Here is a 24,254-nt window from a genome sequence, read left to right as displayed (position 1 = left end):
TCATCAAGATCACTGTGAGGATCTCATAGTGCCCAGCTTTTTGAAGGGGACATGGAGCTGAGTTTTTTTTTGCTGTAGTGAAGAAGTGTGTCTTTTGCAAATAAAAATCCTCTCCTGTGAGATACTGAGTACCTGCTGTAGGGTCTGTGCTAGCATCTTTAGAAAAAAAAAAACCAAACCTCACAGCAGCTTCAGCAAAGACAGTAACGTGCAGTAAATACTGAAATTTGCCTGTAGAGAATGTCAGTTTCACGCTTTTGATAATACTGTTAATTGTTAGCAGATTAACACATCTTCCACATGCATATAGGAAGTTGTCTCTTTTTAGTTGCAAATTTTCTATGCTGTCTTGAATTGTCTGGGAACAAGCCCATTGCTCTCAAAATGCTGGCTGTATTTCAAACCTCTACTTGTATCTCAACTACCACTTCACAGTGTTTAGAAGATAATATAATCTAATAGCTCATATTATTTTAGTAAAAATGATAGTATTTCTTTCCATCTCAGTAATTTGCAGTATTTTTAATACAATTAATATTAAATTAAACTGGGAGGTTCCTGCTAATTTCCAGGATGTGTTTGCTACAATGTATCAGTAAATGCTTACCTCTTCTAAGTCAAAAGGACTTCTTTTCAGTGCAGGCTTTAAGGTGAATTGACTGAGACTCAGGAGTTTGTTAGATGTTCATTCTGCAGGTTTTTTCTGCACATGAGCTTGTGCTACCTTTTCTTAAAAAAAAAAACCCAAGTTATCTTAACACTTGTTTTATTTTAAGATAATGAGAAGACTGACTTAATATAGGAAAGAAAGGCTTGATACTCCATCATTGAGAGAAGAGAGAAACAGCCTCACTGATGAATAATGTTGGAAGGATATTGAAAAATATGCTCTGGATCATTAAAAGAAATTGAGGTGGGCTGCTGTGTCCTGTTTAGGTGATGTTTATTTAGTTTTATTTTGTGCATGATAGTTTTTGACTAATAGTGTTTTACTGCTTTTAATGAATGTGTGGGTTGACCTTTGCTGGCTGCCAGGCTCACAGCAAGGTACTCTATCAATTCCCTTTCTCAGCAAGATAGGAGAGAAAAATAAGATTAAAAACTTCATGGACTGAGATTGAGACAGGTCATGTCTCATTCATGTACCAGTTACAGTCAAGAGCTGACAAAACTTGACTTTGTGAAGTTTATTTAATTTATTGTTGATTAAGCAGAGCAGGATAATAAGAAGTAAGAACTACTATAAAAACACCTTGCCCTCACTTCTCCCATCTTTCTATATTCAACTTTACTCCCAATTATTCTTTCTTCTTTCCATGAGCAGCTCAGAGAGTCAGGGAATGAAGGTTGCAATTAGTTCATAATGGTTCCTCTCTGTTGTTCCTTTTTCCTCACATCCTTTTCTTACTCCAGTATGGGGTCTTTCCCATAGGCTCAAATTCTTCAAGAGTATACAGGATAGCTTCTCTCACATTTTCTTACTCCTCTCTCCTGCCTGCTGTGCTTGTGCCAGACTTTTTGCCTCTTTCTAAAACCTTATCACAAAGGAGCTGCCACCATCCCTGTTTGACTCAAACTTGGCCAGTTGTGAGTCAGTCTTGTAACAGGTTCTGTCCTGACATGAGGCATTTTCTGGTGTCCTCTCAAAAAGACATCTGGGCAGTCCATTTCCCCCCACCCCCAACTACCAAGATGTGCCACATAAACCTAATTGATATGGATATACATCACTGACTAATGTTCATGCCTCTCAGGAGGCTTGAGCTGAGTGTAGCAATAGGTATGAGTGGGTACCATGCCTCTGTCACTCAACATCTTATGCATTTTGGGTGATTGATTTCCAAAATCTCTGGATGCAGCTCCTAATTTATCCATATACATATTCTTTAACGTGCTTATAATCTTCATCCATTCATTGATGAAAGCAGCATATATTGAAACACATTTCAGTTATTCTGGCCATTAATTAATGGTTTTTTTGCTAATGTATCAATTTCTTTTTTCTCTAAGAGAGAGAAGAGACATTGTTTTCCAGCACAGAAAGTGAGTTTGCTTTGCAACTGGGAGTCCAGTATCTTGGAAGCAATAATGTCTAGCTCTCATCTTGAGCAGGCATATTCTAATTTGGCATTTGAAGCAGAGCTTGCAAATACTGCTGTTAAAATGCATTTCTGCAAATATTATGAATAGCATTCTCGTGACTGACTCTAGGTTTTGTCATACTTTATGTGTGTGTGCGGTGAGTGCTTTGTTTTGAGATTATCCACTCCAGCAAAAATATAAACAGCGATCACCAGGTAATTGCAGTCATAGGTGTTGTGTCATCTAGTCTCCTGTTTTCAAGTCCATGTAGCCCAGATGTGACCTCCCAGATTCCTTGATAGCTTTCACCAATGTCCTTTTCTTTACTCTAGCAGAAGGTGTTTCTAAATATATTACAAGCCCTTAATTTTCAGCACATTTCACTACTACTGGTCTTGGACTTTGAAAAAGGTTAATACCCTTTCTTCTTACATGTCTAACATGTAAAGCCCAGACCAGGAGTGTCAAGGAACACTTTAAGAGGTGGGTGTGCCTTTGAAATGACAGTGGAACCTCTTCCCTGGGGTCATGGTGCATTCTTTGTTACTTATACTACCATGCCTAGATGTTCTAGTGTCCCGGTTCACTCAGATCTTTCCAGAGATATGAGATGGTGTAGTTTGTGATTACAATCTCTGAGATCAGAGTGAGTTACGCCATATGCCACGTTAGTTTGCATTGTCCATACCTCCATTGGAAGTGGTCTGGTATGTCCTTGTGGAGGGATGCAATAGCTGCACCCATGCATCGACCCTTCTTTTTTTCTTAGTCTTTTTTTTTTTCCCTTCTATTGAAATAGCACTTAGTCGGTTTATCATGGACAAACAGGGATGATGACAATTCATGGACTGAAAGCAATACTTGGAAAGGATCATCAGACCCACTGAAGTAATTATGATGCCTTGACAGATTCTGGACACAAGAAGTGTGAAGACTGCTGTAGTGACCATAAAAGCTTTGCAGATCATTATTTGCAGATGTTTACTAGATGTTTACTGTTGATAGCCTTTGTTATCGCATATGTATCTGCGTTTAAACACCTGAGAGACAACCCCAGGGAAGCCTGAAGTAAAAGAATGAAAATGCTTTCATGGTGTGCAAAGATGTTAGCTGCTGCTAGAAGAACCAATGCAGTGACATTCAGATGTTGAAATGTTCAGATGTCAGTGATACTGCTTTTTGGTTTCAAGGACAGTACCCTCAGTAGGGCATTACCAAAGCTGATGGAGTATAAGCCATACTTTCATCATTTATGATATGAAGTGTGCTTTGCAGGGGTTTATAGCTCTGCTGTGGAAATTATCTCTAGCTTGAAAATTGGAATTTTAATTTCTTCTCTTAGATGACTGTAACTAAAATTAAAATTAAAATTTTACTTTAATTTTGCTTTCAGAAACTTATCAAAATTGTTTCAGTGTTATAATGGTAGTAGGAACAAACAAAACTTATTTTTTACTGATGCGATGTCTTTCATCTCAAAATTCACCAAATGAGGTAAAAGTTACTTGAATAGATTTGAAAAAAGATAACTAAGCCTAAAACCAGAATAAAACTAGTTTGCTGCTAAAAGAGATTAGATGGAGCATATGGCAAGAAAACGGACAATCCTACTCTTCCTGTAGCAAACTGGTACAGGATCCTCCATGCTCAGGTAGTTCAGAGGCTTTCAGGCTGTGAAAATAATGTGCTATGTGGGCTCTCAATACTGTGCTGCCAGCAAAAAGGTAATGGGATTCTGGTCAAATGTGACGTTTCTTGGTGCAAGGTCTGAATCTGAGCTTTTCTCTTTTAGTGTACATTTCCTCTTGCCACTTCTTTCTGCTTCTTCTTACAGAGATTGCTGCTAGGGAAAGCAAACAGAGTGGGTAGTTCTGCCCTTGCAGGGCTTCCTGCAGGGATGATGAGCTGTGATGACCTCAGTGTTAGTACACAGTCACAATTTTCTACTGACTGACTAAAGAATACTTGCCACCCGATCTTTCAAGTGCTCATGGCTTTGTGAGCACACAGGAGAGAAACACTTATGTTTCCATGTCCACTTGAGGAAAGGTCTCCAGCCAAATGCAACAGGGGGACAGCTGTGTTCCCCATGGGCTCTTGACATCAATGGACTCATGCTCCAAGATGTGAAGGAGCAGAAGTGTGAAGCTCAAAGAAAGGTATGGATGGATGTTCCCTCATTAAAGAAGGAAATCTCTTTAAAATGAAACTGTATTCCACACTGTGACTCTGTTAGGATTTTAGTAGGGAATATAGGTTGGGGCTTTTTTTATGGTAACCGTCTTGCCTGACTAGGTCTCTGGATATGTCAGTGTTGTCCTACTGTAAATGTAACAGGGCACAGCTAAGAGGAAGGGAAACACTTTGCTTGCAGAAATTTTAGGCTATTGACTCATGTTCCAGAGATTTTTTTGGGGCTTTTAATGAAGGGAATCAGTCTTGATAACTTGAATGAGTTTTTCTGAAACAGAGAATTGCATGATGTTAGTTTTTGCCATTACTGGTCAGAGTAGAACAGATCCTGAGATCAGTTAACTAAAATAAAATAGCTGTGCTATGACCTCAGACAGTGGGTAGTACTGTAGCAGATACAAATGTTACTAAGTGACCTTTCATATTACACACCTTCAGTAAATTTTCTGTAAATAAGAGACCTTGCTATCTCTGTTTGAGCACACTGCAGACTGGAGATGAGATGTAAGACAATATGAAATTAGAGATCAGATCAAGTTCACTCTAAGTAGATCTTATATATTTTTCATGTGAAGTAGACACACCTAGTATGAGGCCACAATAGCTTGATAAATTCATCCTTTCTTGCACACCTACTGCTGCAATTCAACTCAGGCTAGATAAAGCAAGAAATGAAACTTTCATTACTTTGAGATTTTTTCTGTTCCTTGCTGGGATGAAACCATGGGCTTCTGACACTTGCAAAACCAGGTAGCCAAGATTTGTGGCTGGGATGTGGCAAGGTTGTATACTTGGGAGATCTAAGTTCAAAGTAATGTATCATTTTAGGAATGTGCTGGACTTGTTTCTCTCTATGGCTGAGGAAGCACCATGAATTTTGAGGGATGTTGACTCTGCAGTGTGATAGCTTGTGTGCCAAACTGAAAGTGGTGGAGTGAGATTTGAAGCTGATTGAGGACTTGAAGTCTGGCCTCAGGTTAGAGCTGTGGAGTGTCCCAGTTGTGTAGCCTCTCTCTAAAGTAAGAACTACTGGTCATTCTGTTCTGAACAAATAAATAGTGAAATCTTCAGTTTTATTTTTTTTTTTAACACACTCTTTACTTTCTGTTTCAGGAATAAGTTAAAGAAGGGGGATGATAAAAACAGCCATTAAAGGAGCTTTTTGGCCCACATTAATAGTGCTGTTCCTAAAGTATTCATTGTAATGATTTGTTACTGACCTGATCTTACACATTTGCACAGGTCATGTTTATGTTTTCCCTTTTTAAAGGTCTGTTACTCATCTTTCCACTGGTTTATGGGATTAACTAAATGCATTTGAGTTGTAAAAAGACAGAATGGTTGAATGGGATGTCTGACTCTTATACTTCATTTTAACCCAGAGTTTTTCAGGCTCCCCTCTTCTAAGTTGTGCAGACAACTTAAAGAAAAGATGACAATTGACAATTCTGAGTCTCTGCCATGGTCTTATGCTCTTGGAGGTAAAAGGGAATGTAGAGGAAATGTTTATATGCAGCGTAACAGAAAAAAAATATGCAGAAATCTTGAGCATCTTCTGGGTACAGATAAGGATACTTCGTGATTGGGCTGTGTAAGAACAGGATAGGTTGCTTTAAGTGCATGTTTCCCTGGATAGATTTTTTCACTGAAAGTGTAAAGTGGAACAGTTGACAGCATCCTAGCTCTGTGTGAAGGAGCAGCTGCAGTCAGAGAAATGGTACTGGAAGCTCTTTATCCTTTTTGTCAGCTTCCTATTCAGCTATACTTATTTGTGTAACATCAATCTTCTTTTAAATTGTTTTGTTTCATGTTTTTCCTTCCCCCATGCAGCCAGCTCTGCAAAACCAGAGTATATGGTGCAATTTTTTTTTGTTTGCTTGATTTGTGGGTTTGGTTTTTTTGTTGTTTTTTGTTTTTGTTTTGGGTTTGGGTTTTTTTTCATTGAACTAACCTACTTTGCAAGCTTTACATTCTTCCCAGGCAGCTTGATTCTGCACATATATTTTGATAGCTATATTCAGACCACGTATTGTGAAGGAGTGTGCTGCAGTTCAGCCCAGATGAGGTGGTGGGAGCTGTAATGTGGTGCTGGAGAATCTCTGCATCTTCTATTCGGACCTAACCCCTATTGCCAGCCTATTCCTACTCCCTGATTTCATTTTTCCTATTGTGAATAATGAGGTATAAAGCAAGCAAAGTCTTCCATTCCTGTGTTAGCTCAACAGTAAGGGCATGTTGGTTTTCATTCATTGAGATTGCAAGTCCAGTTGAAAACCAAAGAGAATAATTTTCTGGTTTTACTCAACTTTCTTGAAACATAATCAAATTTTAGAGAGAAGAATTATGAAGAGCAGTTGTAAGCAGGGAAAAAACACCTAGAAAAGATGTTAAAAACTGGCTGGAATATATATGTTGATTCATGCTTTTTTTTTGACCATTTCACACTGTCTGTAATGTGCTATGAAAATAATTCTGATGTCATGTTTAAAAATTTCAGCTTTACTAGAAATGAAGGAAGGAGCTCCATACTGGAGCAAGCTCTTGGGTTTTCAGATGAACTTGTGGGTAAAGCAGCAGAAGTTTGAGAAATTGATCCAGGTTTTATATTAAGACCAGTAAGTATGTTGGAGTGAGGAACTCTTCATGACATTCAGATGAGATGGCAAATCTTTCTGCTATTTAGAGTTTTGCTTCCTTCTCCCTCAAGTGGAACATGCTACAGCATCTTATTTGAGTTTTGTTTTAAAACATGTTTCTAAAGATCACAGTAGGAACATGCTGTGGAAGTAGTGGAGATAGTACCACATGGTTTTGGATTTCTTTTTGGTTTGTTTGGGTGGTTTTGTGTTGTTGTTTTGGGGTTTTTTTTTATTCTCCACTCTTTTCTTGTTTTTAAGTGTTGACAACTTGCTTTCATCTCTATGTATTTGAATTTGTAGCACAGGAGTAAAAGGTACTTCTGCAAAATGTGTCAAGGTCCTACACTGAAAAATCCTACAAAGTACAAATATTCCTGCAAAGGGACATGCTTAAAAAAGGTAGTAGTGATGTTAGTGAAAGGAAATGAGCTTTTTTAAACAGGATACCACATGTCTCTATCTTGAAAGCTATTTATGGTCACAGTAAATTATATTATGAGTTGGATGTAGTGCTGTGCCTTATGTTGGTGGTGTTGTTGCAGGTTCCAGTTGTGAGCAGTGCAGAGAAGGAGCCACATATTCAGGTGCAGTAATATCTCCCAACTTAGAAACCACTAAAATCATGCGAGTTCCTCACGCTTTGTCAGTGTCCGACTGCATCGCAGCGTGTTGTGACCTCTCTGGTTGTGACTTGTCCTGGATGTTTGAACGGCGCTGTTACATCGTGAACTGCCAACACAAGGACAATTGTGAACCTAAAAAAATTGAAACTGTCAAGTCCTACCTTACCTTTGTGCTGAGGTCTTCTCAGAGGCCAGCTTCACTGCTAGGGTTTGGGCAAGTGATCCCAAGCATGGTCCATTCTGTAGGACTCCAAAATGAACCATCAGAGGAAGTAAGTAGCCTGAAGAAGCTGTCTCTGCTTGGCAAAGATCCCAGCCTTGAGGAGATACCTGAATACATTGATGACTATAAAGAGTTGGAGCAGGACCCCTTTCAGGTGGGCATCAAACACGAGCAGAAGGACAGTATGGATTATGCTGACTGGGGCCTGATAGTGGCAGGTGAAAATGGCTTCAACGCGTCCACGGGTGATGATGGAGATAACCAGGAAGATTTTGCTGAAAAGAAAGGAGAGGCTGGGAAGGTGGAAAGCCTTCTGAATAAAAACAGCTCTGAACTAACTTCTGTCAATGAACACTCCACAGAGAGGTCGTCCATTCCAGAGATTACACCGCTCCCTGGGAAGACATTCGAAAGGGAAGCATCTGTTCCACTCCTTGCACAACCTGAGGATGCTTTGCAAAAAGAGGTATGTTTCCCCCTAAGGAAGCAGGCAGAGTATGGTAAGGCTACTTGGCAATTATTTTAGTTTTCAAATCTTTGAAAATTTTAGGTTATTGCTTTATGATATTACAACTCTGAAATGGCTTACAGTTGTGTTACTGTCTAGAAGAGTAGAAGAGGCTGAAGAGGATAGGATTGTCTTAAGAGGCCAGTGAATTACTAAAGGACTTTTTTTTTTTTTTCATCAGATGATAAGGAGTTCCTTAATTTCCTTTTAGGGCACTGGGAGGTTTCCTTGAAAGTGTACAAATGAGTGAACCTGGACCTGGTGTTATAGTGTTACAGTGGTCTTCACTTCTGACCCCTGGTGACTCACTGGAAGAAGTTGGCAGAGCAGTACTAGTAGACCCTCTGGTATCCAAAGGCCAGGATCAGGGAACATAAGCTCCTCCATCAATTAAATTAGGCCTGCTTCATGGATTTCATGCTACCAATGCACAGTGGTGTTACAGGTGTAAGTGCTGAGTTAATTTTTATAATGCTTTTAAAACATGAGAGGGGCATGGAACTTAAGGAGGGATTATAGCAGTTTTGGACCATGATGTGCAGCAGGATAAAGTGGATACAGTGTTTCTGTTCTCAGAATCCTTAAGTCTGATAATTAGAAAAATAAGTTAATTGCCTAAAATCCAATATGTAAGTCAGTATAAGTAAAGTGCACCTGTTCTCTATTTATGTAAGGTGCACCTGTTCTCTATTTATGCCAACTAGTTTAATCAGTTGAGACTAAAGGGGCCTTGATTTCTTAAGAACAGGGTGGGTTCAGTTGGAAAGTTTAAACAGGCTGTAAATTCAGTATTCCCTGGATTTGATTCCCCTTGCCAGAGGAAAGAGGAAATTGATCAGTTTTAGCTGACTTGCTCTAAATACCACAAGATTTTGTAACTAGCAAGTATCTCTTGCTGTAAAAATGCTAATTTGTTGTTGTTACTGTAGGGAAGTAGAATGCAAGCAAATAAGAAAGTTGTGTGAAGTCTGTGACAACTGCAGTTCTGGGAGGGGATGACTGATTTGTGGAGAGCAGCAAGTCATAAGAAACAGATAAAGACTTCAGGTAACTGGAAGGTGCCTCTGGTCTTCATGGTGGATTTAAGACCCCCCAATACCTACTAGGAGGGCAAGAGAGCAGGGCAAAAGCTGTGCAGCAAGTTTCTGAAGGCTGTTGATAACTTCAAGATGGTTATTGCTTTGAGTTGCTTCCAGGAGTTGAGATGGAGAGACTCTGCTGGACCTCACCCTTGCAGGAAACAAAGGATTGGTTAGGGATGCAGGCATGAGGTAGAAGCTCCTAAGAGGGGCAGGAATAAGTGAGGAAGCAGGGTCACAGCTGTGGTCTGCAGTAGAGCAGTCTTTGGCCTGTTGTGGGATCTGTTTGGGAGAATTGCAAGGGAGATTGCCCTGGAGTTAAGTGGGGGCCATGACAGCAGGCTGCTTTTTGGGGACCACCTCCTGTAGAGTCAAAGTAGCCTGTGACTTTTGTGACTGACTAGGTTGGACTAGAGTGTATTGGCACAAATGAGAAGAGATTAGAACTTGTCTTCATGTGTATGGAAGAACACTTGACAACAGAATAAGTGCTGTGGCAAGCTGAAAATTAGGTACTTCTGCAAGCAGAGTTGATGATGGGAGATTTGTTTTTAAAAGTTCCTACCATGCACACTTTGAAATGAGCATAAGTAACATGGGGGTTTAGGTGAGAAGAGTAGATATTGTTGTTTTTTTCTTAGTATACAAAAAGTATGTATATATGTACATATGAAGATTATGATACCAAAATAGACTGTCACTGCTAATAAAGTTTAGAGTGACATTCTGTCAAGCACTAGTGATACAGTTAGTTCTAACACAGGGCAACAGCTGAGCTAAAGTATAAAGGACATCCAACCACTGCTATACTAAACTCATCTCCTATATTTCCTTCCATCTACAAGGGGAAACTTGCAAGCATCTTTTAGTTGCTGCCTGTGTAGTGTGATGGAAATCAATCCACACCAAGAATTTGCAGTAGCTCTGTGCTTCACCATATTTATGCACTGTAGATTTGCAGTAAGACTTGAAACTTGTTTCTATTGCATTTTGCTGTCTCATGGAAGACCCATTTGCATGGTGCTAATCTTTAGCCAGTTGTCAGGGTCCCTGCTGAATGAACTGCCTTAGAACTGACTTGTGCCTTAGAGTCATAAAACTTAGAGTTCATCTAAACTATGTGCAAGAGTTGAGCAAGTTTGTTCCCTGTCTCAAAGGGATCATTTGAATACTATTTTATGCAAGTTGAGATTTCACATCCTGCAGCAGTGATAAATATATATGGCCAAGCCTACTTCGTAGATCTCTACTTTGATTTTCCCACTCTGCCAGAATAGAAAGATTTAGCTTTGTCTTTTTACACTGACTGTAGATGGGAGTTTATTGTAAAGTGAAATGGAGAGAAACCTACTTCTTGCTGAGACACAGAGTAATTTTTGTGTGATCTTTATATTATGCTAACATTATGCTAGCACAGCCACTGAAATGCCAATAAAAAGGCTGAGGAATGAGATTTCTGCTTTCTGTGCAGAAGGGATGAAATGCCAAACCTGGGTCAGTCTTTAGCCACAGCTGATAATGATGCTGAAGAACTGGTAAGACAAGTGTAGTGGTTGGGATGTGCTCTGTGAGCAGAGCTGTAGAAAGTATGTTAATGGGATAATATCAAAAGCTGTTCATGACATGTATTGAGAAATGGCTCTAAAGGCTCTCTATTAATGTAAAGAAAAAGTCTGGGGAAGCAGAAGGCTTTCAGAAACTGCCAAAGTGACCTTTGTTTCCTAGGTGGGAATTCCTTTGAATTTAGATTTGTATAGAGAAATGGAGCGGTTTTAGCAGTTTTCCCCGACCTCCCGGAGAATCAGCTTCAGTCCAGATACATCTCTTTCCCCTTCCTAGTCTGCACTCCCCTTCCTTTCACTGCAGATTATGCTGGGTCTCTTTGTTAAGGAAACAGGTTGCACAGGAGGTTGGGGTCAGTGCATGGCAGTCTCCTTTCTGCCACTTGTAATTTCTTTCTCTTTCCTGCCACTGTTCCTTCCTTTTTGTTTCATCTGCACTGGTGTGGGCTTCTCTACGGGCTCATTTCCTTGGGAGGTGGCATGGAGTGCATGTTTCCACGAGGGTGTCTCCAGCCCCGTACACAATAATGTTTGCTTCCAGATATTTCCTCTCATGCCTCCTGTTGTGCATCCCCCTGCATCCTCCTGTATCCCCTGGCTATTGCCCTTTTTTGACTGGGTTTGAGAGATTACAATGTTGATGCATGATGGCTTGATTCCATCCACTGCCAGACTGACTGGGACCACCAGGGTGGCCCCTGCAGCCAGTCCTCAGCTACCTAAGCCCTGCCAGGTATGCCCAACACAAATTTTCAGCTTGGCTTCAAGTTTTTCTGGTTTGGGAACTTGACTTGTGACCCTAGTGAAAAAGAAGCTGCCTGTGGTGTATTGTGGTGATAGGACTTCCTTCTTATATGTCTCTTTCTCCAGCAAGCAGACATTTTCATCAAAACTTATATGGATTGTTTAGCACATATTTGTGTTTCCTTCTGAAAAAAAGTTGGTTTTTGAAAACCAAATTTTGTTATGAAGGAAATCTTAAATTTTTACCCTGGATTAAAAATGCTGAGAGGTCTCCAGATAGCTTTTTCATTGGTATATAATCCAAACAACCTTTCAAACTGTGGTGGTTTTGTATTGGTAATGAAAATGTGAAGTTCTTAAAATCATGCTTGCTACTAAGTTTAATGAATTGCCCTGGTTATTGCACATTATACAATGTTTTCCTATCATCCTCTCAATTCTGCCACAGCAATTCTATATCTCTGTTCCTGGATCTGTGCTGATGCACTCCCTTCTGCAGCTTCCAGACAAAGCTGTTTTGACAAGCCAGACAGAGCAAGGTGGTAAAAATGTGATTCCCTGATTCCCTCCCTTCACAGTTGTCAGCAGGATGTGGTGTCAGCTGCTGTGTTCTTTGAGCAAGGACCTGCACAGAGATTTTAAACTGAGAAACCAGACAAACACAGAGCTCTGGAGTCTGTGCCCTTGGAGCATCCTTGTCATAAATGCAGTCAAATGCAGGGAGTTTCTGTATGTGATTTGGGAGAGAGAATATGGGGTTTGTCACTTAAATGAGTCACCTGATTTTTGGGTTTACATCAGAGTTCAGGGGGATCTTATAGACTCTCAGTCTCTGGCAGCTCAATAACATGAGTACATTCAGAAATCTGTACAGAGTATGTGCTGTGCAGCTTCCCAGATCAGAAACCTGCAGTGCTGCCCATCCTTGAAGTGAGATATTTGCAAAGAATTAATTTTCTTTTCAAAATTTCTACTTCAGATTTATTTTTAAAATTTCCAGTTAATTTCCAGCTGATCTGCTAAGCCAAGTGAGGTTTTTAAGGTCTTAGCCAGAGTCTAGCTGCTGCTGTGTTGATGCTGCAATGTTCCAAACATTTACTCAATAGATAAGGCCTGACTTAATTATTGTGCTTATTGTATTTGCAGGGATAATGGTTCAATCAAAATGCATAAATCTCTACCTAAGAAGCCTTAAAATGGCTGACAGACTCTGTGTGATGGTGAGCCTTTTAGTGTCTGATTGGCTTGCCTTCAGAATTCATATTTAAGACTTAGAATGCATTTGAATAACATAGATGTTCATCTCTTGTTTTGGCTTTGTTTCAATTTTGATGCCTGCAGAAGCTGAACAGTTCTGTCTGTTTAAAAATACATTGACTTGATCCATAGAGGATGTATAAAACTCCTGAAAGATATTTTGATATTTAGATTTACCTTTATTTTGAAGTCTGTACTTCATGTTATATGGCTGTTCTTATTTTCTGTTGGAATTCTCAAGAGATTTGCACTCAAGTCAAACCCAGGGAAATGGACGATGTGGGCCCTCACCATTGGTGTGTTTGTATCAAGCAATAGTGGCTGTAAAAAAGGGTAAAAGCAAACAATCCACAAGTCCCTACCAGCAGAACTGCCTATTGGACTCACTCTCAGAATGAATTATTTTCTTTCATTTAACTTTCGCTTTCCAAGCTGGAATTTAGGTTAATCTTGCCCTTCACATCTATTCCAGCAAATCTCTCAGTAACAGTTTCTGTCTGAAAGCTTAATTTCTGGTGTTGTCCCTGCCCCAGTTGTCTGCTGTCTGCTAACATTTTTAGTTTGTCTTTTTGGCTGTGACACCACTTCAGATGTGACAGTGCCACAGGGCACCTTTTTGGACTGCAGTGTCTTGTCTAGGCTTGCTGACTGAAGTGATGTTTGCTGCCACTGCAGAAGAGGCACCTTGGAAAGGTATGTTTGAGGTGACTTTGTCTCCGTCTGTCCAAAGCCATGATGGCTGCTTTTCAGCTACTGGATTGGCAAAGGATGAGGAGATGAGAGGAGAGAAGCCAGAGGAAGCTCAGGAAAGTAGGCTTCCCTCAAGTTTAGGAGGCAAAAGAACACTGTGCTTTGCCCAAGTATGGGAAAAAAATCTTTTATAAAGATGAGGGGTGGAGTGAGTATGTAGCTGAGGCCTATCTGGGGGAAAGACCTTTTGTCAAGATACAAAGCAGGATGGGCTTGAGGTTCTTCCTGTGCATGATGCTGTCAAGGAGGAGATTCCTGAAGGCACTACTTTAGGAGAGCTGCAGTCCCTGATCCTGCTATGAGTATCCAGCTGCTCAGAGAGTACTGTCTGCGTATAGGGCAGAGCTGGAGGTGTGACCACAAAGGTGCTTGCCTTGTCTGTGTTATGGACTGACCCAAAAGTGCAGCTCTTGGTGTTGTCTTCAGAATCCTCAGTGGTGGGCAGCCACAATCCCTGACACTGCACAGGGATTTGTTCTCTGTGTCCATTGTTGAAGGTTGAGATGGAGTTGCAGATGACTTCCGTGCTCTGTTTTGTTGTAGGCTGGGAAGGAACTGTTCCTGGCATTGCTTTCACATTCCCAGCTGCACAAGAAGCTTTTTCTCCTGTCCAGAAGGCAGGGCTGCTCTTATTTCCTAGGGAGGCAAACTGCAAAGGGAAAGTAGAGCACGTGAAATACAAGAATAGAGAGTTGGGACTGTTCAGCCTTGAGCAGAAAGGGTTCAGGGGATTTTACAGATGTATAGAAATAACTCTTATGGGTGTGAAGATGGAGCCAGGCTCTTCCCAGTGCTGTTCTGTGGCAGGACAAGATACAATGGACACAAAATGAAATACAGGGAATTTTATTTAAACACTAAACCCCATATTTTTGCTGTGAGGATGTCCAAACATTGGAGGTTTTCCAGAGAGGTGGATTCTCTGTCCTTGGAGATACTCATAACCTGTCTGAATTTGGTCCTGAGCAGTCTGCTGTAGCTGACCCAGCTTTGGGGGCGGGGGCTGAACTGGGCTATCTCCAGGGGTCCCTTTCCACCTCAGCTGTTTGTGATGTTAGTTATACACTTTGCCAACTTTCATAATCCTATTCTTCAGTTAATAGACGATGTACAAATAATAGTATTTTGCTGTATTGTATCCCAAACACAGTAGCCATAACTGGAAAAATGTTTATCCCATATCATTAGATCAAAAATAAGTCTTAAGAATATTAAGGAAAACCTGCTGGCCCATTGAGGGTAATGTGTCATTGGAAGGCAAGATTAACCCAGTGCTGAGTTATTTGTGCCACACTTGCCATGTCCTTTGCAGCAGTTCTGATTTACTAACAAGGTGAGGCAGTGCTGCTTGATGCCTGAAGTAGAGACATGTAGGGAGTTATGTTACTGTTGAGGGGATAAAAAGGCATGAGCAAGTTGTGTACTGAGCAGATGTACTAAGAAGCAAGAATTCTCTTATGTTTGGATATGGCTCAAGACAATAATACGACATAGGCTTTCTGACATTGGCTTCTAAATGTTTATGACTGTATTTAGACCTGTTGTACTGATTTTTTTTTTTAATATTTTGGTAACTGGTAGCATTAGTTGTATTCCAGGTTACCTCATCACTGTTCTACATCTGAAACTTCAAAAATTATTAGCAATTGTTACAAAGCCTGATTGGAAAAAAACCCCAGTCCTTGTTTGATGGGCATTCTGTACATGAATAAAATCTTCTAGTAACATAAATCACTAGGGTCATCCTACGTGCTGTTAAAAAAACAGCATACCTCTAAATCTAGAAATGTGAAAAATATCTCACAACAGCTCTTTCCCTATAATTCCTTTTTTTCAGGTTGCTACACCTTTCTCTTCTTCAGATAAACCAGATTTCTCTTCAGGTGTGTCAGAGAAAACCCAGACTCCCACAGTGGTCCCAGAGAATGCCACTGAAGGTGGGATCATGCTACTTCCCACTAATACTGCAACATCTGAGCCCATGCAGCTGTTCACACCATCTGCTACTGCTGCTAAAACAGGTAATGCTTCAACAGAGCTGGCAATCTGAGGGGTACCTGCAGGTTGGACAGAGGGTGGGGATGGCTTTTCTACTGTCATATTTCCAATCTGTTGTTAGTAGGAGTTCATTCTCTATCCAAATGTTACATAATCCCACTTTAAACCTGTAGACCTACAGTAACACTGCAAACCCCAGATCCTGTAGTCACTTAATGCTGAGGCAAAACCCTGACCAAGTCCACCATTAGTGGGAAATGACAACTCAAGGACATACAGCAAAGTAAAAAGCAGAAGTAAGACCTGTTTTAAAGGTTTTAGTTTTTTGTTTGGGTTTGTTGGGTTTTTTTGTTTGTTTTGTTGTTTGGTTTTTTTTTTGCTTTGTAAGCAATACTTGAAGCTTTCTGGGGTTTCAGAATAGTCTCTTCTAGCCATGTTGTTATTTTTGGTGTGACTCTTCAGACCATTGCTCCTTCTTAGAAACTCTGCAGTGGAAGTCTATCCATAGTTGCCTGATACCATGCAGCAACATAGGTGGAACCTGAGGAAGCTCAGCCCTTAACAGTGGAGAACATGGCCTCCAAATCCTGGGGAAACAAAATTTTGCTCTAATTTCAAAACTGTGGGAAAGCTTATCACACTTACAGCTGCAGAACAAATGGTTTTATTTTGAAAAGGACTTTTAACCACTGTGTCCTCTGTAGTCGTGCTACATTCAGTGTGTATGTTCATGTATCTCCTTTCTCCTGCTGAGTTTCCTGCCTCCCTGTGCACACTGACAAAGAGTTAGGAGGGCCACAAGAAGCAGAGAAGCACAGATGTGTGTTTTTCTGCACTCCTAATGTACTGAGGGATGTGGAGAGCTAAGCCCTTTGCTTCCTGGTAGAGAAAGTCTGGTTTGAGACATGCCTGATACCCTCTACCAAAATGCAACCTGCCAACCAGGATAGCAATAGAAGCTAAGAGGAAGAGATAAACTACAAGAGATTCCTGTCCAAGACAGTGGATCATCATTACCATTGACTGTTGACTAGGCAACTCTTCCCTCTCCTCCTGTGAAGGAGGAGGCTAAAGAGGACCCAAAAAGGAGTTTGGAAAAAGAAGCTGAAGAGAAGGTTGTGATGAATCTCACAGTAGGAACCACTTTATACAACGGTGCTTTATACTGCTTTTGCCTAAAGTTTGTGTGTTCTCAGCCAGACTGTCTAGAAAGTCTCAATGACAGTCCCTCCTTCTCTCTTTTGGCCATTACCCTCTTCTAGCCATTTTATTGTCATCACATGTGAAGGTTCATGTGCAAACCTTTGCTCCACAGGTGAGTAGGGCAACTTTCATGATCAGTTGTGAAGCATTGGGTGAATTTAAGTAGCAGTGACAGAAAGTGTGTTGTCAGTGTCTTCATTTCATCATTTTTAGACCCATCAGCTGCCACTGCTGAGTAACTTCTTTGGCATCTCTTCTGAGTTTGTAAGTTGGACATTTAGACACTAGTGAATGCTGCTTTCTGAGAACTTTTGTTCTGTGGCTTCCCAATATTAAAAGGAAGATATTTGAGACATTTAAAATACAGGACTAAGTGAACATTCCCTAAGCTGTGCTTTGGTATATTTCTTCTGGGGACCGTTTTTGTATACTTTGGCATTTTTTGAAAGAGAAAAGTTTTCACAGACAAGGACTGGATAGCAAGTGGATTGAATGGGTAGTTCAGATAAGAAATAACCATTTGCCCTGCTGTGCAAGTAGATTTTTTAAAAAGTACACAAGGTGTACATTGGAACCTGCCTTACAAGTGCCACACGAACACAGAAGTAATACTTCTTGCTGAGGAAAAGTGTGACATTAGAGTTCTACTATGATTTTTTTGTCTTCTGTAACTGTGTCTTTTTAATTCCTGCACTTCCAATTACTGAGAAAAATACATAACTCTTTATGCAGAGCATTGTTACCTCTGATATAAAGGAAGAATGAGAATGCTTTTCTCTGAAACAGAAGTAGGGAAAATTAAACGTCATAGCCGGAGAAGAAAAAAAACATTTGTTTGGTACAAGGTGAAGGAATCACAGTCATGATTAAATAGTTCATTATTTTATAATGCATTAAGGATTTTTTTAAATTATTGAAACCTGTTCTCTGTAGAGTACTTGTCAAATTTTACTTAATGTGTTGCAAATAATATTTGAAGTTAGTAAATTTATATCAGTTCCATCTGTTATAACAATGTATTCATCCTGTCTTATATGCAGTTAAAGAACTTTCTGTGTCTGCTGGAGATAACATACAAGTGATGTTACCCAAAAATGAAGTTGAACTGAATGCCTTTGCTGTCCCACCACCATCTACAGGTGAGTTGAATGCGTTGGTATACAAGGAGATGCATACACTACCGTCTTGTAAATGCAGACAAGTTCTGAGTTATGTGAACATCCACCACTTGGGATAAAACAATTTTTCTCATTTCTAATACTGCCTCTTTTGTGGCTCTAACTGCAGAGAGGACTTCCTCTGTTGGATTTTAAAGAGGGATTGTTTTTTAAGTGGCTTTTCCTTTCAGAACCTGAACTCATTAGCCAGATGGTTCAATAAAAAGCCTGTAATTTCTACCAAAAGATGTTGTCGCCTCGTTTTTAGCAGCTTGCTGTAAAGCTCAGGGAAGGTGGGAAAATAGGTTTTGAATGCAACATTTACCTTAAACTGCCACCTTCTGCACTGCAGGAGCAAGTATAAGATGTTTCATAAGTACCTATGTAAATTATGTTGGCTTCACATGAAGCTGGTTTTTTGTGAAGAAGTCGGATATTTGTGAAGTCCATTACATCCTTGCTGCTTTACCAAGTTGGAACTCACTGGGAGTTTAATATGCGGTCATACTGCTTCATTTCACAGGCTTAAGCAGTAGCAGTCATGATTTCATATTGTAGCATTTCATCTGATGAGTGGTGAACTTGATTTCTTTGTTTTCTGGGCTTATCTTGAACACAAAACTGATTGTTCTTACACTGTGTTATTGCTCTTAGAAACAGCCTACACCTATGAGTGGAGCTTAATCAGTCACCCTGCTGACTATAGTGGGGAAATGGAGCGCAGGCACAGCCAGACTTTGAAGCTCTCTCATGTAAGTGAGCTGTAAGCTCAGGCTCAGTATGTTTGTGTGGTCCTTTCACAGAACTGTAACCTGTGGGGAAGGGCACCTTGATTCAAGGAGTTCAAATGGCTTCAAGCCATCCTGAGTCTCTTCACTTGTTTGTGTCATCAAATTTATGCCAGTATCTTAGAGTGCTATAATAATTTTCTAAGATAAAGTAAAAACTCCTCAGTGTTTGCTTCATATTCCCCCCTTCCAGGCAGTGACTAATGGGCTTTAATGTATTTGTTTATAAAAGTAGTTTGAGGATTCAGACATCCAGATTTACTCTTTTGTGATATGATTCTCAGATTTAAGCATACTTTTGTATAATTCAATGTGTAACCCTATTTGTTCTCTATTTGTTTCAGTTATCAGTGGGACTTTATGCCTTCAAAGTGACAGTTTCTGGTGAAAATGCCTTTGGTGAAGGTTTTGTAAATGTCACAGTCAAACCAGGTAAATCAGTTGACTGATATAATAAATTTCTTCTTCACAAGTACAGCGTACTTATCAAACAGTCTCTCAGTTACTGTTTGTCAAGGACATCTGGCAGTCCACCCATGCTGATGTGTTTCATATCTTGGTGTCTATAAGGGGTATTAAGAAAGTAGAGCTAAGGGTCCTGCTCACTGACTTTAAGTCCTCTCTAGTCTTTCCCCTTCAGGCAAAGCCTGAAATATCATCATGCCACCTTTCCTGGTCCTGTTGTCCAGCTAGGGACAGCAATCATGTGCTGATCCAGCTCTATCTGCTTGTTACAGTGCAGAGCGCTGATCTCAATTACACCACGTAGGAGCACTGCAGTGGAACATTGCTGTGTCAGCACACTGCTCATCAGTAACCTCTTCTTTGCCTTGTCCAAAAAGGACAGCAGATGCTGCAAAGCTGTGTGTCCTAGATTTAATCACTGGGGACTATTGATCTGTAGACTTAACATTAGTTTTTCCTGGGCTTTCACTAATATTTTTTTCTTCCCCTTTTTTTCTTCCCTCCCTATCTTTCTCACAGCAGTCAGAATTAACCAGCCACCTGTTGCTGTTGCTTCACCCAAAGTGCAAGAAGTTTCCTTGCCTACAAGTTCTACCTTCATTGATGGCAGTCGTATGTACTGGACCACCCTATGCTTATATCCTATATTTTTAATATACAGTTACAACATTATTGTTTGTCATTTGCAAGTGAAATTTCTTATTCTCACTCTTCTCAGAAGTTCCCTGAATATTGATTTATTTTGGGAATATGTGTCCACTTATAAATTATTTTAATAAATTAAAAAATTATGAAACACAACCTTGCACATGGAGATTGAGATGCAGTGTGTCAGGGACTGCTGCATCCAGACAGCAGCTACACTTACAGCTTCTTCCTGTCCTGCACAGAGAGCCTCTGTGCCAGTACAGCTGGGGCCATAGGAGAGCGCTGTGAGATGGGGTGTGATGAGGTGTTGTAACTACATCCATAATCACTGAGTGCAGACAAGTCAGAATGTGTAGAGTCTGAGACTGATTTTTTTTTTTAATTCATGTGTGTGAAGAATTGTTTAGATAAATCATACCAAAGGTAACTTGATATGACTCTGTGGTTAATGAAATTTGTTCAATTATACTTGTAGAGACAATTGTAGAAAACCAGTTAGGGATGAACGTATGAATTTCTTAAATATTCATTCCAGCAATTGCTACAAGAAACTGATGTGTTTTTCTTTAATGAATGTAGAAAGCATAGATGATGTGAAGATAGTGAGTTACCACTGGGAGGAAATTAAAGGTCCCCTGCGAGAGCAGAAGGCATCTGCTGACACACCTGTCTTGCACTTGTCTAACCTTGTTCCTGGAAACTACACCTTCAGGTACCTGCATGGTTATTTTTTGGGGGGCTTATCTGTGATATCAGCTAAATTTTCTTTTTTTTTTTTTCTGTGCTCACATGTGTCTCCTCAGACAAAATAACTTAATTTTTCTTCTGCATACTGTTACTCTTCATTTTGCACAGTGAAGAAACATACGGAGTGGTTTTATCAAAAAATGCTTGCAGTGATCCTTTATAACTCAAAATTACAGAAAGGAAGGTGTCATAAATTAATTATGTCCCCACTTCCAGCAATAAGAACTGTGACAGACTGATTTTTTTTTTTCCTAGCCTAGAAGTTGACTAGTGCCATGAATGAAACTACGAGTCAGGCTGTGAAAGTCATCCTCTCAAGGGTGGTGGCTGACAGAATAATATTGGCAGACTGGTCCTCACAAGACATTGTTATGCACTGATTTTGCTAAGAGTCATTCTGTTCTTTGTAAAAGCATTTTCCTTGCTACTGGTTTCCTCCATTTATGCATTGTTGAAGCTGAGGGCTACCCAGATAGTGGAAGCAATGTTTGTGGTTCAAGGTGCTTTAGTAAAAATCAGTCCTTTTTCTGGACTGTTTAACTTAAAGCACAGTCTGTACAGAGGCAGACTTCCCATTGACCCAGCTTGGGTTCTTTGGCTGTCAGTGGGTTGCCTATCAGTAAATATATTATCTATCATCAGCAGATTGTTGAAGCTAGCATACATATACATTAACTATGGTGCTTCACATAAGTTCCACGAAAAGTTTTACAACTTCTTAATTCTGTATTTTTTACTGGAATTGTTCCGTATCAGACAGTAGCTGAGTGTTGATTTTTTTTCTGTGTTAAAAAAGGCAGAGTCTGGCTTACAAGCAATGCTTTTAAGTGTATTCCTAGGGAATTAAGAAGTCAGTTGTTGCATCTCTGCACCTTTGAAGGAGGCTGACTTACCTGAACAAAAAGTCTAGTGCCCTTTATACACATGGATGTGTGCCCATTGCAAAATGTACGTGTTCCCTCATGTCTAAGGTAATGAGCACTAGTTTTCTTCCTGCTCAGGTTCCCTTCCATGTGGTCAGCTGTATGCAGTTTCCATAGCAGAGGTGGATAACAGATTAGTTGGTCACCTTTGGAGTGCCTGCAGTAGTCTCATTTTAAGATTATTTTGTGCTTCTGAGAGGCAGTAATGTCTGAGGTTTTGTTAAACCCTGTACATTTTTATTTTTGTAACTTGACATTGATATTAAGCTCCATTAAAATTAGTAATGATGTGCCATAAAGAAATAAGAAGTGAGGATCTGCTGCTGTTCTATAAGCAAAGCTTCTGAACATCCAGAGTAGTTTTAGGTATTTCTCTGTACTGTTTCACTATAGGTGATGAATAAAATCCCTGGTTTTTACTGAGAACATTTCTAAAAGAGTTTGTGAAGTTGCCATTGATTGCAGATAAAGGGATTCAGAATATCTAGGCTATTTTTTTTTTTGTTAATGGTTAAAAGTTGTCTTTGTAAAGTTTTCTGAATTTCTTTCCTGCCTTAGTTGAGCGATATGTGTCTGAAGCAGAAATTAATATCATATAACCAGTGGCTTTTGTTTAGGTGGTGTTTGAAAAAGTTCCAGAAAAAGATTAATATTTCAATTTAGAAGTTGGCAGAAGTTCATCTTAACAGATACTGTTTTTCCTGTTGTAGACTCACAGTGATTGATTCAGATGGAGCAGCCAACTCCACCATTGCATCTCTGACTGTCAACAAGCCAGTGGATTACCCACCTATTGCTAATGCAGGACCAAATCAGGCAGTCACTTTGCCCCAGAACTTCATCACACTGAATGGAAACCAGAGCAGTGATGACCATGAAATTGTCAGCTATGAGTGGTCACTTAGTCCCAAAAGCAAAGGCAAGGTTGTAGCAATGCAGGTATGTGTATTTCTCCTTTCATAGGATTGAAAAGCTCTTTTATCTTTGCCTCTAACATGAGGAAACACATACCTAAGTAACTACTCATAAGCACTGAAATACCTAGAGTTATGTTATTATCTTTTTGTTTTTCTCTCACATGTATTCAGCTCTTATTTTAGATACTACTTTTAATTCCATTTCATACATATTGTTTTAATTATTTGGGGCCAAACAAACTTGCTTGTTCCCTCGTGGTTTGGAAAGACTTCAAGATCACATTGTCTGTCCTTGAATCCTAGAAGCTGTTTCACAGACTGCCATCTTTTGAGGCTCTGGGCAGGCTGAAAATTGGTTATAGGAGAATGTGAGGATAGTCAGACTTTTCTTGAAACACTTTCTCCTGGAGAGAGTAGAACTCAAATAGAAACTTCATTTTCTGAGTGAAAGATGACAAGGCCTTTTGGCAGTGTTTTTGCAGCCATGCTTTATGATGGAGTTTATCCTCACTAAAATATGGGTTTCCAGTGAGGGCTTACAGAATTTATTCTCTTATTTTCATGACTGTTTCTGTTGTTGTTTTGGATTTTTTTTTAATCTGAGAAGTTAATAAACATTTTCATTGGACTTGCATTTGTTAAGTTGGAGGTTCTTACAGCTCTGTAGGCAGTTGAGATAATTAATGTAATGAATCCCGCTGAAACTCAGGAGCCATTTTTTATGAGACTTGATTTCTGCCATGTTGGCAAATGCTTTAGACCTTCAGAACTGAAAAGAGATCACTGTAGATCTATTTAGGAAAGAAATAATATTAATGCAAGGCTACAGTGTGGAGGAAATTAAAAATTATGGAAGGACTTCCAGAATGATGACTTTTTCTGATCATTCACCAAGACAAAAACTTTCCAAGAGCACCTGAGCAAACTGAAATTGTAGTTTCTGAGAGCTGTTCAATCTTAAAGCATCTTTCTGAAGGAAGGGAATGACCGCTCGAGATATCCAATGGATTCACTGGGTATTTAATGCGGAAATACAAATGCATGTTAGTTTCTTTTCAACCAGCTAGTAATCCTTTTAATGTGCCTGAAGCTGAGGATCACAAAATCATAGAATGTTTTGGGTTGGAAGGGGCATGGAAGATCACCTTGTTCCAATACCTTGCCATGGGCAGGGATGTCACTCACTAGACCAGATTGTTCAGGGTCCCATCCAATTTGGCCTTAAACAGTTCCAGTGACTTCTCTGGACAACCTGTGCCAGTGCTTCACCACCTTCTGAGTAAATAATTTCTTCTAATATCTAATCTAAGTCTGCCCTCTTTCATTTTGAAACTATTCCCTCTTGTCTTGTCACTATCTGCCCGTATAAAAAGTCCCTCTCCCTCCTTTTATAAGCCCCCTTTAGGTACTGGAAGACTGCAATGAGGTTTCTCCAGAGCCTTCTTTTCTCCAGACTGAACAACCCAAACTTTCTCAGCCTTTTTTTGGAGAGGTGCTCCAGCCCTCTGACCCATTTTCATGGCCCTTCTTTCGACCACTCCCGAGGATATTGGTCTCTGGTGTATTATATGATATCCACTGTGCAATGTAACAAGTACCTATGCTGATTAGTTAATAGTATATCAAGTCTCTGTTCTTATTGTCATCTTTATCCAAAAGAGAAAAAGAAAACCAAACCTATTTGCATTATCATTTGGTGTTCCTCATGAGAGATGCCACAAATGTTCATTTTATTAGCAAAAGGACCT

The 24,254-nt window shown here is 39.9% G+C and overlaps 1 protein-coding gene across 7 annotated transcripts in view; it reads left to right on the top strand.

Annotated features, from left to right (window-relative positions):
• The window catches only part of KIAA0319 (KIAA0319 ortholog), a 52,979-nt gene that overhangs the window by 13,102 nt on the left and 15,623 nt on the right, over positions 1-24,254 (top strand). For 6 of the 7 annotated variants that reach the window (XM_039712168.1, XM_039712167.1, XM_039712164.1 and 3 more), the window contains 8 exons: positions 7,457-8,226; positions 15,498-15,681; positions 17,902-18,000; positions 18,673-18,770; positions 19,151-19,238; positions 19,791-19,883; positions 20,499-20,631; positions 22,300-22,528. In XM_039712168.1, coding sequence (XP_039568102.1) covers positions 7,457-8,226; positions 15,498-15,681; positions 17,902-18,000; positions 18,673-18,770; positions 19,151-19,238; positions 19,791-19,883; positions 20,499-20,631; positions 22,300-22,528 — 1,694 coding nt within the window. The remainder of the gene's footprint in view (positions 1-7,456; positions 8,227-15,497; positions 15,682-17,901; positions 18,001-18,672; positions 18,771-19,150; positions 19,239-19,790; positions 19,884-20,498; positions 20,632-22,299; positions 22,529-24,254) is intronic. The other variant, XM_039712170.1, reaches the window with a different exon arrangement.

This window comes from Passer montanus, unplaced genomic scaffold (assembly GCF_014805655.1).
Source record: "Passer montanus isolate IOZ18808 unplaced genomic scaffold, ASM1480565v1 scaffold26, whole genome shotgun sequence".
Taxonomy (NCBI): Eukaryota; Metazoa; Chordata; class Aves; order Passeriformes; family Passeridae; genus Passer; species Passer montanus.
This window is presented reverse-complemented; position numbering and strand designations above follow the sequence as displayed.